The sequence below is a fragment of the Pseudopodoces humilis genome, chromosome 15, assembly GCF_049639895.1.
Source record: "Pseudopodoces humilis isolate 2021_Gansu_Grassland_sample_001 chromosome 15, ASM4963989v1, whole genome shotgun sequence".
In the NCBI taxonomy this organism is placed as follows: Eukaryota; Metazoa; Chordata; class Aves; order Passeriformes; family Paridae; genus Pseudopodoces; species Pseudopodoces humilis.
In genome coordinates this window covers 6,417,405-6,432,588 of record NC_142214.1, presented here as the reverse complement: position 1 = coordinate 6,432,588, position 15,184 = coordinate 6,417,405, and the positions used below count along the sequence as shown (strand labels likewise).

General features: G+C 44.0%; 2 protein-coding genes across 2 annotated transcripts in view; both read left to right on the top strand.

The window, feature by feature from the left end:
• MSN (moesin) overlaps positions 1 to 3,894 on the top strand; it is a 41,427-nt gene extending 37,533 nt beyond the window's left edge. The window contains exon 13 of the mRNA XM_005526155.3: positions 679 to 3,894. Within this exon, the coding sequence (XP_005526212.1) occupies positions 679 to 843 (165 nt within the window). The 3' untranslated portion in view covers positions 844 to 3,894. The remainder of the gene's footprint in view (positions 1 to 678) is intronic.
• Positions 3,895 to 10,028: 6,134 nt separating this feature from the next.
• On the top strand, positions 10,029 to 14,588 carry LOC102102760 (adrenodoxin-like). Its single transcript, XM_005526154.3, has 4 exons — positions 10,029 to 10,273; positions 13,320 to 13,444; positions 13,842 to 13,971; positions 14,228 to 14,588. Exons 1-4 carry the CDS (start codon positions 10,098 to 10,100, stop codon positions 14,346 to 14,348), a joined length of 552 nt encoding a protein of 183 aa, XP_005526211.1. The 5' UTR covers positions 10,029 to 10,097; the 3' UTR covers positions 14,349 to 14,588.
• The last annotated feature ends 596 nt before the right edge of the window (positions 14,589 to 15,184 follow it).

Sequence of the window (15,184 nt, the reverse complement as noted above, 5' to 3'; positions counted from 1 at the left end):
CTAACTGTCGAGTCTGGGTTGCATTGCAAAACTCTGCATTGCAAAACCCTGGAGTAACCCACTAGGGCTCAGCACAGAGATGGCACTACTGCACCATCTTGTGAGGAACTCCAGTGTTCTGGTGTTTAATTCCAAGCATTTAATTGTGCTGCCTGTGCTGCACCAAGCTTTGCTCATTCTGTATTGTACTGTGGTGATTACACACAGCGGGGTAGAGGTGCATTTCATCCTCTGCAGCAAGTTTCTTTTAGTGGAAAGCTAGTAATTCCTCAAATTCTGCGAGATGCTCCTGCTGTCTTCAGGGATCCTCCATATGGCCGTTCTTTTAAAGATTGGAGACAATCTTTCTTACCTATGCTAGATGAAGATCAATAGGTGCCGTGACAGATTGCCTAATGTGTTCTACCTTCAAATGTTAGGGAGAAATACTAACAACTTCCACAAAATCATAGATCTGTTTAGGTTCATGGAGGGGCCTCCATGAGGTCATCTAATCCCACTTCCTTGCTCAAGCAAGGTCAGCTAGAGCAGGTTGCCCAGAAGAATACACTGGGGCTTTTCTGTTTCCTGTCTCTGTAGATACCAAATCTTTAGGACGATCAGCAGGAAATCTTCTTGTCCAGCTTTGAGTCTCTGGCATGTACTAACCTGTTGCTGTCTGTTTCTCCTCCTCCAAAGGCTCTTTCCTCAGAGCTGGCAAATGCTCGGGATGAAACCAAGAAGACAGCAAATGATATGATCCACGCTGAGAACATGCGCCTAGGCCGAGACAAGTACAAGACCCTCCGTCAGATTCGGCAGGGTAACACCAAGCAGCGCATTGATGAGTTTGAGTCCATGTAAACTCTCCCCTGCACCTGCTGCCCTGCACTCTCTTCTCCCCTCTTTCCCATCCTCTCCCATCATTCACTCATAATCGTGCTATGCTGGAACCACTACAGAAGAGTGACCATGGTCTTATTTATCAAGTTTTGGGCAAATGCTGGAGTTAAGTGACAGAAGAAAGAATAGTAATTATGTCTGCCTGGGGTGGCTTGGGAAAGCAAACATGTATTGGGGCAAATCTGAAGTTGTTTGGCTTGGAGTAAAGTCTTAGTGTGCTGGGTTTGCCCACTGAGGTGGCTGTGTTGCTGTCTTCTCCCATCGTGTGGGGAGACCAGCAGATACTTGTACTGCGCTATATACAGTCAAGAGCTGACTCTCTGACACTCTGCCTTCCTACTAACTGTGCAAGCTTCAGGACTAAACTTAGTAGCCAGGGTCTGAATTTCTGACTTAACCCAGAGTCTGAATCATGTAGTTAAAAAGGGGAGACTGGATCTTAGGAAGGATTGAAGGTAAAATATGGACTTTCTCTCTAAAAGACCAAAGCTTTTGTCCTACAAAAATAAGCAGACCAAACAGATTCTGTGGTGTTCCTGCTAGTGTTACCTTTGGTTGTTTTATGATGGAGCTTTGAATTTCCTAATCATGAGGAGGCCTTTGGAATATTTCCACTGATACACTGTGGTTTGAAGCCTTGAATTCTCTGTTTTCCAGAGGTTTTGTCTCTGGTCAATGGCTTTGTTCACTATCATTTGTCCAACTTCAATGTAACCAGTGAGGCAGAGATAGCTAAAGTACACTGCCTTCCTTTTTGGTTTTCCAATGAAAACCTAGTGGGAGGTAGAAATGTAAAAGACTAAAAATTATTGTAGCTGTATTTTCCCTTGCTGAATAGATACTTTTCTAGTTACATGAAGAAGATTTCAGGTTTTTTCATAAGAGGCCTTTTTAGCACATAGTCCTTGGTGCCTTATGACTGTGTATAGATCTACTGTAGCTCAGATACCTTTAGTTTAAACTAGATGCAATCATAAAAAGTGATCAGCAGCTGGGGACCAAAAACTGCTCTCATATCTGGGTCATGTACAAGACTGCATCTGTCTTCCTGGCTTCAAGCAGCATTTGAGGGGAGAGGATCCTGAGGCACTTGTCCAATTGCTTTCTTAGTCCTCACTAGCAGTCTGCCACATCCCTGGCTAAAGTGCTTTTCCTTCCCCAGAAGGATGCTTTGGCCTTTTGTAGCTTTGAGAACAGAAGGCTTTCTCTTAGAAATGGGATACAAATGGTTGTGAGACTGGTCCTGAGAGCTGCTTGTGCCAGTTATGGTAATAACCATCACCTCCAAGCTGTCATCCAAGCTGTCCATGCTGTAGCTACCCAGAATCCTCCCTACCATTTCTGTGGAGGAAATAGCCATGTATGCTCAGGGTTGTATTGAATGTTGCCTTGATCTCTCATAAAATGAACAGTTAACCTTCAGGAGAGTCATCTTAAAAATGGGTCCCACATAAAGTGAAGTCCTCCTTTGTTTTGCCCTCCTTGGATTAGCCTGTCCCTATAGGAAGTCATTAGGCTAGCCTGGGATTTATTTTCTTGCCTAGCATAATCCCAAGTTTTGTCACTTGCTCAGTTTTGTTAATTCTCCCTTTGTATGATGTTACTGGTAATGGTGATAGAAGGAAAACATCTGAAAACTGCAGCATTTTCAGCTCCCTGGTGTATGAAAAAGGGCAAAGGGGGGGACTGTGCCAAACAATAAATGCTCATGATAGTGTTAACAAACTGCAGTATTTCCCCAAGAATTCCTTGGGTGGCTGGAAACAACCTCACCAGTTCTGTGTTACTTTATTTTTTGAAAGCAATGCAAGTCTGTGTGGAGATTCATACAAATACCAGCCAACCTCTGTTAGAAGCAACATGCCATCCTATGTTCTTAAACATCCAGGTGTGTCATGTGAAAGTCCCCTTCTCTCCCCTGGACACAGAGTGCTTTTGGGGGACACATGACATGGCAAGACCAAGAAAAATATGCCTCAGTACCATGGAAGTCACAAATGAAAGATTGCAGTTAAATTTGTCAGAATGTATTTGTGTATTTCTGTACTGAAGGTGATTGGCATTGGCTCTGTGTGAGTCTCATTACTGGGGAACAGACAACCTTTAAACTTCTGTTTTGGTGCTTTAAAGCTGGTTCTCAGCACTTCTGCTCTGTCCATGGCAACTATTGATGCATTTGAGGGGAGAAAAGCCTATCTAATATTTTAATAATTTCCTAACAAGCTGACGTATGGTGCCTGGAATATGTGTTCAAATAATAAACCAGTAAACCTTTTCTGCTTTGATGGGTCACACAACACTGCTGAGCTCTCATGTATTATGATGTTGGCATGACTTCTGTTTATATGGTTTTTTTTTAAACGTTCTAATTCCACATGGTCCAATAAAGGAATAGAACGGCTTGTGCCAGTGAGTCCACCTAACTCTTTGTAGTTGTTTCAGCCCTGCCTTCTTTTTAACCAGTATTATATTCCAGTGGTATCTAATGATATTTGATTTCAATATTTCTAGCTATGCACAATTAGAAAATATTAGTCAAGGGATGGAGGGTATGTTTATGGTTCTCCTTCCCTTGGAAATGTATACTGTATTATAAAGATGATATTTTGCAAGAAAACTAATGTAAGAAGCTTTCAGTATTATGGTGAGATTTGTAGACACATTTTTTATTTGTTAGAATACAGTGAATTGTTCTTCCTCTTCATGTTCCAGTTTAATTGGATAACTACTCCTCTTGGGGGTGGGGGGAGGGAAATACTTTATCACATGTTGCCTGGCTTTTTTTTTCTTGTTTTATTTTTTGTTGCTGTAAATTATGTTGAAGGTTTTTGACCAGTTGTTTTACTGGATTATAATAAAACATCAATTCCTTAAGGTTGTGGAATAATTCATGGGTCCATGTGATTATCTACAGAGAGAACCTTGATTAAGACATGTTTTTTTTGTTCAGAGGAGTTGTTAAAATTCATACCTTGTTCTTCCTGAAGTGCCAATAAAGTTCAGAGAAATTCAGCGGATTGTGTCTGGCTGGTTACTTAAGGTTTGCTTTAAATGCAGTGCTGTGTCTCATAGCTGAGCAGATCCACCTTGTGGTGCCAGAGGTCAGCCTGGGAACTCCCCTGCAAATAAGGAGATCTTCCTTGCACTCTGAAAAGGAACTGCTTCAGTAACAGCCCTTTCCCCCTCCCCAGCCATCCAGCTGGAACCAGTACTGGAATTGACACTTCTTTGTGGAGGCACTGAGTATAAATGTTCAACTTGCAAATGGACCGGCCAGACGAGGGGATGGGCGAGCTCCTGCTGGGCCGAGCCCAGGCCCGTGTGCATCCAGGTTAGTCTGGAGAGGGTGGCTGGGCCTTGGTGCTGCTGCTTGCATGGACACCCTGCCAAGTCTGTACTGCCATCAGCCTGTACTGGGCATTTTGGCACAATTTCCTTCATGGCTGCCTTGCTGTGGCTGTCTCTACCTGTTTCCCAGTGGATGGGTTCCAGAATGGAAGAGTGGCTGCTGCCTCCTTCCTGCTAATCGACTGTGATCTTTATTTGCAGCTGCTTTCTTTATGGTTGTGAAGAGGGACCTCACAGAATCTCTGCCTAATCGTTGCTGCACTGCAGAATAAGGGGAGATTTCATTGGAACTTGTTAGTGCTCAGAGATCTGGTGCTGGGGAAGAGACCTGAACTTTTCTATCAACAAAACATGATGTGTTGAGCAATAGAGGCTTCTGCAATCCCCACCAGGCATGGCTTGGATTCAGTTTCTACAGGTGAGTGTTTTTTTTTGTTCCTTCCTGCCGGGATTCAAAAAACCTGAGCACTCGACCAATTGCTTATCTCCTTTAATGATACAGCAGCTTTCAATTGAAGAGTGCACTGTTCTGGAAAGGTTGATCCTGTTCTTGCTGTTCCTAGTGCCCTTGCTTCTTCAGTGGCTGTTACCTTAGAGGCTTGAGGCTTAGTAATTCTCCATTTAGGTATATCTATATTCAGTTTGTTTTTGAAGAAATGGAGGTGTAAAGCATTAAAGGCTGAGGGCTGCTGTACAGGACCATGTTAAAATTCTCACCACCCTATTCTAGTTTGTTGTAAGGCATTCTGTAGTTTAGGATCAGAAATTTGCATTAAACTTCTAATTTTTGTAGGCAGCTTCTGTTGGATTTGCTAGTCTGTCTGGGATGTTTCAGATCCAGTTTAGGCTATATCTACATATGTTTGGGGCCCAGCTACTTTTGGCTGTGGGATGGGCATGAAAGACTCTCAGAAGGCTGGGGGGCTATAAACACCATCTTTTTGCAATGTTGCTTTATTAAGCAGTGCAATTTATTAAGAACTCTAAAGAAAAGCCAAAGTTATTCTGTAGAGTAAAATACTCATTAAGTTCAATCTGTTTGGTAGACTTATGCATTTGGCCTGAGATGCACTGACTCCAAGTAGGACAAAGAAACTGCAGAAATAAGACTCTGATTGCTTCCTCCTTCTGTTGTTTGCTCTTTCTAAAGCAGGGAATTGCAAGGGCATGGTCTTCAAATTCTGATTTGTTTTGATGCAGCCAAGCCCTGTAGGGATTTTGCTAGGTTGATGAACAGCTTATTAGTTTCTTGCTCAAGATAATGTTTGGAGGAAAGCACAAGCATTTTTCCAGCATCCCAAGGTTGGTAGTGCAATGTACAGAGTAAGGTATGATAATTGTAGGCATTTGTATGGCAGCTGCTTGAGCACCTACAAAGTCAGACTGCAAGTGAGAAAGCAGAGAGCACCTGAGGCATGGCTTGTTTGCCCTGTACCATCAGTATGACTCTTCTGTTCCCTGCCAGCTTTGCAGCTGTGCATAACTCAATCTTGGCTATGTAGTTTAAATGTCTTATAGCAGGGCATGTAATCTCAGAGCACGTGACAACTGGCAGAGAACAGAATTCCTCTGTGACTGATGTCAACCCATAACTGTTGCATGCCCATATGCAAATTGATGCCACATGTGATGTTAATAACTTCTGTAAGAAAAATGCTCCATCCCTGGAAATGTTCAAGGCCAGGTTGGGTGAGGCCCTGAGCAACCTGGTCTGGTGGGTGGCATCCTTGCCCATGGTCAGGGGATTGGAACTGAATGATCTTTACCCCTTCCAACCCAAAGCATTCTGTAAAAAATGGTCTGGGCCTCAATGTATGAAATGCTAGGCTGAGGCTGGCTTTTGCCTTGCAGGTTTGCTGTTCCAAGTGCAGTTTGTAGACAAAAGAGCAGGCTCCTGTGTCTGAACAATGCCTACATGAGTATCTAGCTCCAGGTGATGGGTCTCTAAACATTACTAGCAATTCCAAGATGAAGCTTTTCAGGACAGGTGTCAGGATGAAGGGTATAGTGAAAAGTGGAAGAAAGAATGAGGAGATATTAGAGAAAAAGTAGTGCTGAAACTGCAAAAAGTAATACTGGATGCTTGTAGGGGGAGGGGACTGAACCTTCAGCTTCTGGTCAGAATGCACTTGCTCAGAGCAGCTATTAATACACATCTTTCTGGTGAGAAGAGATAATTTAAAAATTACAAGCCCCCATGATTGCTATAGCCTGTGGTTGTGCATCATCCTTTAACAAAATGCAGCCTGGTCTGAGTCAACAAGTTTGACTGAAGGGGTGTGAAATAAACTGCTCTTGAGCTGGGAGGTTAAGGTGAAGGCTGTCTATACCCCACATGCAGCAATATTGCACTCCCATCCATCTTTGAAGCATCCTTGACTGGATGCTTGAAGGAAAAGCATGTGGGAGTGAAGGTCTTGGCTGGGGCACTGTAACTTCTTAGTGTCCTTCACCCAGCCAGGCAGCAGCTGCATTGTCAGAAGTGGCTGCTGTCCAGAAGCCCTGTTGTGAATTCATTGTGCTTTCTTGTTGCAGTGTCAGCCCATCTCTGATTGCATGTCTGCCCTCCTGCTTCCAGTGGTGACAATATGGTCCTTGCTCCTTTTGTTTGTGCGATTCTCAGAAGGTTGCTGAATCTCTAGGGAAAGTTAGAATGGGGCAAGCAGTCTTGTTTGAGAGACATAGAAACTGAGGCACATTTACAGTCCTCTCCCCAAGCCCCAGCCTCTGAGGCAGTATCTGTAACTTGAGCTCACTTGGTGTGTGCACTTTGTCCTGGATCTATGCTCAGTGCATCTCTTTTGAGGCAGCAGAAGCACTCTCTGTCTGGGCTTGCAGGCTTGCAAAAAGTCAAACCAGTACAAGTTGTTCTGTTTGCTTTTATTAGCAACTTGCTCTGGAACAGGAAAGGTGGTTAATGGTTTTTTAAAGTGACAGTGGGAAAGGTGAATTTTAGTTTTGCTCAGTGCTTTAGTTCTGTGTCAGCAAGCAGCTCATATCTGCTTCCCTACAGGAGTGTTTGTGAGGCAGTGAGCTTGGTAGGTGGGGAGGGGTAAGCTATTCTTGCTTTTCCAATTAATGAAGGCTGGCTTCTGGAAATCTTCATTATTCCTGGGTCTGTGTGCCTGCTGCTCTGACTGCAGTCCCTGAGACTTCCCCTATAGGACTATCTACACCTGAATAGCATGGGCAGTGACTGAGCCAGGGCAGCTCGGCTTGCTGGCAAGAAACTAGCAGTGGTCAGAGGAGCTGGATTGGGTATCTCAAAAATCCAAGTATGCTTCTCAGCTGTGGAGGGCTGCAAAGGTGTTTTGTAACTTCTGGTTGGAATAGGCCAGTGCTGATTTCAGCGTTTACTTCCTTGTGCAGAAATTGGGGCTGAGATGGAGTTAATGGCAGCTCCTAGGTGTTTTGGGTATTTGCATGAGAGTCCCTAGACTGGGGAGAGGGAGGACCACATCGTTTGGTGTGTGGTACAGAAGATATTGGAGGATGTATTTCAAGCTAGAAAACCACTTCCTTACCAGCATGTGCCAACACATGACTGGATGTGTGGGTATAGCCACTGCACTGACAGAGTGTGGGGAGGTGGGGGGCAATGTGCCTATGTGAACTGCTAGGAAGTTGGTTTCTGACAAACCATATTTGAAACAGAGCTAAAGATTCTTTCCAGCTGTGTCTGGCCTGCTCATAAAATACGTGCTGACCTGTGAAGCAAAATCTTGAGGTGTTTTTGTTGTTTTATTTTAAGCAATGGTATTTTTTCTTAGTTGGTTGGTTGGTTTGGGTTTTTTGTTGGCTGGTTTTGCATTTTTTTTGTGGGAGGGGTGGTTATTTGTAAAGCTTTCTATTTTTGTGGCCTTGGCTAAATGAACAATGATTTATTCTGGAAAGGAGATTTTGCTTCTGTCTTTTCTCAGTATTTCAAAGACCTTAAAACAGACTATTCAAAACCTGTAAGGGCCTGAATCTCTCCTGCCTCAGCAGAATTGTTTTGCTTTCACCAGGGAGCAGTTGTCCCCTTTGCTGCTTCTCATATCCCTGACTTCTCTCTCTTCCATCAGGTGACATTGACCTGTCACTTGCTGTGCTCTGAGTTCCTGGTAGGGAGAGGAGTCAGTGCCAGACAAACACACAAATGTCCTTGCTGTGGAAACTGCTGTGCATATATCTCATGTATCTCTCTCAACTCAAGGTTTGCTGGAGAGATAAGATGCTTTGTGGTTTGTATGTGCTGTGGCCCCTCTCCTTGTGTCTCTCATGGCAAGCCTTGCTTTCTTGCCGTGGAAATGGCTGAGAGATGGAACTGGGCTGTCTGCTGCCTCTGCAGGGCCTGAAAAGCAAAGGCAGAACTGGCCAGAGTCTCTCAGCTGCAGAGGCTGCACAGGGTGGTTTTAAGTTTGGGGGTGAGATGGAGCTCAAGAATTTGGCTTTGAAGACTGAAGCATTTGGGGCAGCTTGTAGGAGAGAGCAAACCACCTGAAAAAGTTGACCTGAGAATTTTTTGTGTTTTTAATCCTGTATGCATTGCCCATGCATTTGTCTCCACTGGAGCTGTCTGAGGGGTGTGTTTGAATGCTTGAACACTTGCCTTTGAACTGAAGAATACATTTCTCTCCCAGCTTATGGAAAATACTTGCATTCCTTAATATCATTGATGCTTTTTTCAGAAAGTTTAAGGACCCCTTTCCAACCCTTCCAACCTGAAAGCTTTGGGAGGAAAATTTTCATTTTGGGGCAAAAAGCCAAAATGTTCTGGTTATCTTCAGAACTATGAATCCAGCACTGTATGTGTTTTGAGGCAGACATTTTCTATCTTATGATGTCATTTTTTCCCCTGTACAGATGGATTAGAGAATTCAGTATCAACATATTTTGCTTATAATGGCTACCAAATATGTTACTGCATTAATAAAACTTGATTAAAGCAGATATCCTACCAAATGGTGAGCTGTTAATTTGGTGGAAGGAACCATTCAGGCTCTTGAGGTGAGAGCTGTTCCCTAACTCCCTAACAGAAACCAGGAACTGAAACTGTCTTTTGTTGTATTTTTGGCCCTTGGATTCATATTGATTTACCCTGTAGAGGAGGGTAGACTAAACCAACAAATGTGTTTCTGAGAATAAAGAGTTTTCTTCTCCAAGGCTTCAAAGCTTAGTAGCATGGATTATCAGTTAGAATGAAATGAGTGACAGTTATCTGCACCTTTATAGTACTTTTCAGCAGAGTTTAGCAAATAAGCTAAGTGTGGCTGCTTCTCATCACCATCATGTGAAGTAAGTGAATATTCACATTTTAGAGATGGAAGCCTGCAGTTTTGGGTAAGGCAATGATGTGGCTGGATGCCATCTTGTCAAGAGAAGAATTCCTGTTTTGCTTTCACTCTATTGCTGTAGGAACCGCGTCCCCTCTCCTCAAGGCAGCAGTCATCAGCGCTCCTGCCTCTCTGTTCTCCCAGTCCTCAACTTGCAACTCCTTGTATGATTAGACATCACAATGAATATTTCTTCTGAAATTTGATTTAGTTCTGGCTCCTAAAAGGGAAGTCTGTAGGGAGAACAAAGTGAACATTGCTCAGAAAATGGCATGTGGAGGTGATTCACATGTTCCCGTGCTTCAACCAATTCCCATGCCCTGATGGGCTGGACTGCAGCAAGATCCAAGCACAATCCCTTTGTCCATCCTTCCTTCCTGCTTCCCTTCCCTCCTCCCTCCCTCCACCCCCAGGGAGGCTGTCCTACTATTTTCTTTTTTTTTTCTTTCCTTCCCCCCCATCCTCCCCAGCTGTACGTATAAGTCCCTAATCAAGCTGTCCTTGCATCAAAGGACAGCTCGGGGGACACGGAGCAGCACCCACAGCAGCAGGATGGCTCACGGCATCTTGGGGCTCATGCAGCCCTTGCGGAGGGGACTGAACGCGAGCAAAATTCGCCTCTTTTTGCTCTGTGGTGTGACTGAGCAGCACCACAGCCCAGCAAAGTGCTGGCCAGAAAGAGGCTTCAGCTCCACACACGGGTCCCAGGATGCCCCTGGGGAATCAAGGTGAGTCAAACGCTACATTGCTGCATCCAAAGGGATGGGCACACACCTCTGCCTTGCCCTGAGACAGGAAGAGGAGAGAGGCCAGCGAAGCCCTGGCCTGTGGGACCTTAGGTGAGCAGACACTGATGGGAGGAAGATGGTGCCAGGACCCAGCCTGAGAGGTGCTGCTTCCTGTCTCTGGAGCTGTGGGGACCTGTCAGAAGTGCTAGTCCTGCCTCCAGAGCTGTGGGAGCCACAGCTAACAGCTGGGAACCATCTGGTGAAGGTGACAAAGAGGCACAAGAGTTTTTTGGCCCATTTCCACAGCAGGAACTACTGCAGGCTCCCTGCCAGCCTTTCCTCTCTCTGCTTCAGGGATAGTTCAGGAGGAGAAGGTAAAATAAATGTAATTTGTGAATCTCCTAGACTAGTATAATCTGGGTCAGACTGTAATGCTAGGCATTGAGGGAGAGAGAGCCAACCAACATCGCAGAAAACACAATAAGCTATTTTGCTATCTGAGCTTAGAGAAAAGTCACAGTGATAACCCTGCTTGGTGGGATTTATGAAGACTCATTATCAATGGGATTTTTTTCTAATTGGTTTGTTGCTTGTGAAATTATCTCTGGCAGTACTTGTAGGCATCTTGTTGGTTTGTATGGCCTTGGAAAGTATCTTTTAGGGAAAACATTGACGGGGGAAGAACTACTTTCTTGGAACCTCCTTCACCACTTTCCTGTGTCACAAAAGGTTTGAGATTTTATTTTTTAAAAGGGAATAATCAGTTGGCATACACTGATTTTGCAGTGTTGAATTTATCATATCCTGGTAAGATCTTTACAAGCCTCTGACCACATATCCTGTGACAGTAATGCCATTGTAAAACTATTAGTTGATCCTAAATGAAGCAAAATTTAATCTAACCAGTTTTGGTGTTTTTTGGTGTGTTTTTTTTTTTAAATCCTGGTTCAAAATTACTTAACAAAATGTGAAAGGAATTTTTTCACTCTTTCAAAAACACCAATAAACAAATTCAAAAGTAAAGAAAATAAAAACATGCAGACTTTGTTTCCAGCTTTGGCTACGCAAAGCAGGTGTCTTTCAGAGGACACTTGAGCAGCCTGGCACTGATTTGAGTGATATAAAGACAATGAGACCAGTATGCAAGTCAGTTACTGAACTGAACAGTGAAAACAAGGAGTCATCGGACTGGGTTTATCTCTCAACAGAGGCACCAATCCTGAGAACACAGCCAAATACCTTAAATACTCCCTTCAGCCAGTATAGAGGGAAGCTGCTTGAAGGCGCTCTCTGCATCATGGTCAGGAGTGCTTGGCATCATCCCTGCTCTTGAGAAGAGTGAATTCTGCAGCCAGGCTTATCCAGAGTCATGCAGATAGCATCTGTCCGTCCTTGTACCTAACAGGATACTCTGAGTGCTGTCCCTGGCTGCAGCTTGGCTGCCTTGGGTCCCACATAACTGAGAGCAGCAGCCAAAGCAAGCTTTGAACTCAGAGGAACTGCAGGGAACTAGATTTGTGTGAGGTTGGTGCAGAGATTCTCCTGCAATTAATGTTGGCTAAAGCTCTAGGTGCCTCAAGGATAACAGGAATTAAGTTTTCTGACAATAAATGTGCAGACAGCTTTGGGGATTTTTGGATCCAGCAGTCTCTGCAGGTGGTCATCTCTCATTATCCAGCCTAAAAATCCATTTGGTTGCAGCACTAAATGGAATTTATCACTCTACCATTTCTGTTGTGTAACAAATTATTTCACCCATAAAGATAAACCAAACATTGTCTGGAAACATGCCTATTTGCCACACAAATGGAATAAATTACTCTGATGCATCAAAAATGAGGCAGATTATTTTAGTCTGTTTTGACAATTGAGAACTAGTCTTTAAATCGTGTATTTAGAAATATCTGTAGGTGTCTTTATTGAAGGAAACTGTGGTGTATGTTGTCAGCCTGATGAAAGAGAAGCTTCTGCCAGTGGAGAATGCCCTGGGCTTTGGGATGATGGGCACTTGGGCTACACTGAGAGTTACTAGACAAAAGGCCCACCCACCTCCGGGGTGCTGCCTTCTTTCAGCACAGGAGGTGGGACCTTTGGGTAACAGGAACCTCCTTTATCTAAATGAGCATTTGGTATGTACACTAAAAAAAAAAAACAGTGTTTGCTAATGTGCTTTTTCTGGCAAATATAAGTCTCAGAATATACTGTATTGGTAAGAAATCCTAAACACTGCTGTCAAAGTAGCAGCCTTCTCCAGATTGGTGTGAGAGCCTGGTCAGGAGGAGATGAACTGGATGCTGTTTCCCCTCTCATTTTTAGATGCCCTTTCTGGAAGTTATCATTAAGAGAAGCTGATGGCCATGTTCATAACGCTTGGCCAGATTAAATCTTGCAGGCTGTCAAAATAACTAGCAATTTTTCCTGAGCGTGGATCACATCAGTTCAGAGGAAGTTACTCAGCCCAGTAGCTCTGTAAGCTGGGGCTGGGTGTGTCTCACCACAAGAAAGCTCCCTGTGATGGAGTTAAGGAAAGGAATAGGCAGTTCATGGAAGAAAAAGCAACAGAAAAGGAACAATCATCAAGTAATCCCCTTGGAAGGGGAAGCAAAACATGAATGACAACAGCCCTTCTTGCTGGATTAGTATTTGATCCTGAGCAATTTGCTTGTTATTGCATCAGTCTACCCAGGATTAACATCCCAGGCCTGGGACTTGCAAATGCTCTGTCTGCCTACATCTGTTCCCCCTGCCAGCCAGCCCAAGCAGGGGTAGCACATGCAGAGCACCTGTACTTGTTTGTGCACAGATAGACATTTATTCTCTGGGCCATCTGATAAAACGGGAAATATTTTGGGGCAACTCAGATTTATCTGACACTGAGAATGGATAATTTGAATTTTTTCCCATGTGCATGGCATAATCCTTTGAGAAAGTGTTTGCATGCACATTTCCATCTAAGTGCCATGTCTCTAGCACTCAGCCAAATACCTCGATTGTGGATGTACAGAAAAGGGTGGACTCCTCTGACTTTTGCAAATTTGTCTTACAGCTCTGAGGATCAGGTGACAGTGCATTTTATAAATCGGGATGGAGAGCGACTTACGACCACAGCCAAAGAAGGGGAGAGTTTGCTGGAAGTGGTAGTCAATCACAACTTGGCCATTGATGGATTTGGTAGGTGTTGCAGCAGGATATGTACATGTGCTGTTAGGGCCAGTACATATGCCACTATGTTCTGCTAAGACCATACAAGTTTCCCTTCCCCACCAGCTACTTGCTGGGTGGCTCACCACACTGAGATGGCAATGTAACCTCACACAGTCACCACTGGCATTCCAGCAGCCTCTGTCAGTGCTTTTGGCTGCATAGAGCTGATGTAAAAATTTGAAAACTGATGGTGATTCTCCCAGAGAAGAGGCAGGCTGGAAACTACATACATCTGTTGTGTTTCCTAGCATCTCTTTTGACATGCTCCAGATCTTTTAAAGTGCCTTTTCTCATGTTGTTCCTAAAGATGGTCTCACCCCCTTATTTTTCCTGATTTGCTGTCATTCCCTTGTTATTCCACCAGGTGCCTGTGAAGGGACATTAGCCTGCTCTACCTGTCACCTCATCTTTGAGAAGGATGCCTTCCAAAAGCTTGATGCCATCTCAGATGAAGAGCTGGACATGCTGGACTTGGCATATGGACTCACTGACACGTAAGCCTCCCTGCTGATTGCAGCAGATCCTCAAGGCTCTACGGCAGATTCTCACCATGGAGCACTTCTTTCCAAGGAGATGGGGCTTGTTCTGTATTATAGTTGTGCCTTGAGAGCTGCTTTCTCTTGAGGCACAGCAGATCATTAAAAGGAGTTTTAGTGAAAACTCATCCTGAACCAGACATCCCAGTGTAGGTGGGGAATTTCTCCCTTTAATTTGGGAACAGAGGAGCCTCACTTCTTGTTTTCTTCTCAGATCGCGCCTTGGCTGCCAGGTGTGCGTTAAGAAGTCGATGGATGGTCTGACGGTGAGGGTCCCCATGGATGTGTCAGACATCAGGAAGCAGCAGGAGGTTGGAAAGCAAAGCAAACAGTAACTGGAAACGATTGCTGCACAGCTTACATTCTCATTTAGGCATGGCAGTGTACTTAGCTTTTGGTTGACACCCTTGCTTTTTGTGGCTGGCTTGCAGTAGGCCATAAAGGTCTGATTCACTATAAAAGGTGTATTTGGAAAATCTCTTATTTAAACAAGGCATCATGCTTAATAGGGTCTTTGGTATTTTAAGTGCTTAAATGCTCTGCTGAACACAATTGGATTAAAGTGTATGGCTTTATATTTCCCTGGGTGGGTGTCAGTAAATACCTCTGCTGTATGTGACTCACTTTCTCCTTTGAAATTTAAGAATTCTGCTATTCTGAGGAACTGCTGAGAATTTTGCAAGGCTTAACTCTTTAAAGGTGGAGCAGACTTTTCCAATTTGGGTAGATTAGGAAAAGATTGCTGTTTGCAGGTCAGTGATGGGCTGGGTGATATAGGTGACTTCAGTTTGGCCAGCAAGAGCATACTGAGGACATTAGTGTGCTGACAGTTCCTGTAAGCAGCAACCACTTCTGCAAGCTTGAGATGTTTCAGGTGCCTGAATTGTTCTGTTCTGGGAGCAGCCACTTTCTCCAAATGTTAAATTTTCTTATTGCTGTACTATCCCCCATCTCAAATAAAATTCTTATAATGAGCCTTTTAGACCTACAAGATGCACTGTTCTGGTACCATAAGCCAGGCTGGAATAGAATGAGTTGGAAGGAAATTTGGTTGGCTGCATTAAGCACAGCACTGCCAGCTGATCAAAGGAGGTGATTGTCCTGCTGTACTCAACACTGTTGGGCATTGAGTATAAGAAAGACATTATTCTGTTAGAGAGGGTCCAGAGAA

Coding starts and splice junctions, on each gene's coding strand:
- LOC102102760 (XM_005526154.3), top strand. CDS start 10,098: ATGGCTCACGGCATCTTGGGGCTCATGCAGCCCTTGCGGAGGGGACTG. Junction 13,445..13,841: donor CTTGGCCATTGATGGATTTG/GTAGGTGTTGCA, acceptor TTATTCCACCAG/GTGCCTGTGAAGGGACATTA. Junction 13,972..14,227: donor GCATATGGACTCACTGACAC/GTAAGCCTCCCT, acceptor TTTTCTTCTCAG/ATCGCGCCTTGGCTGCCAGG.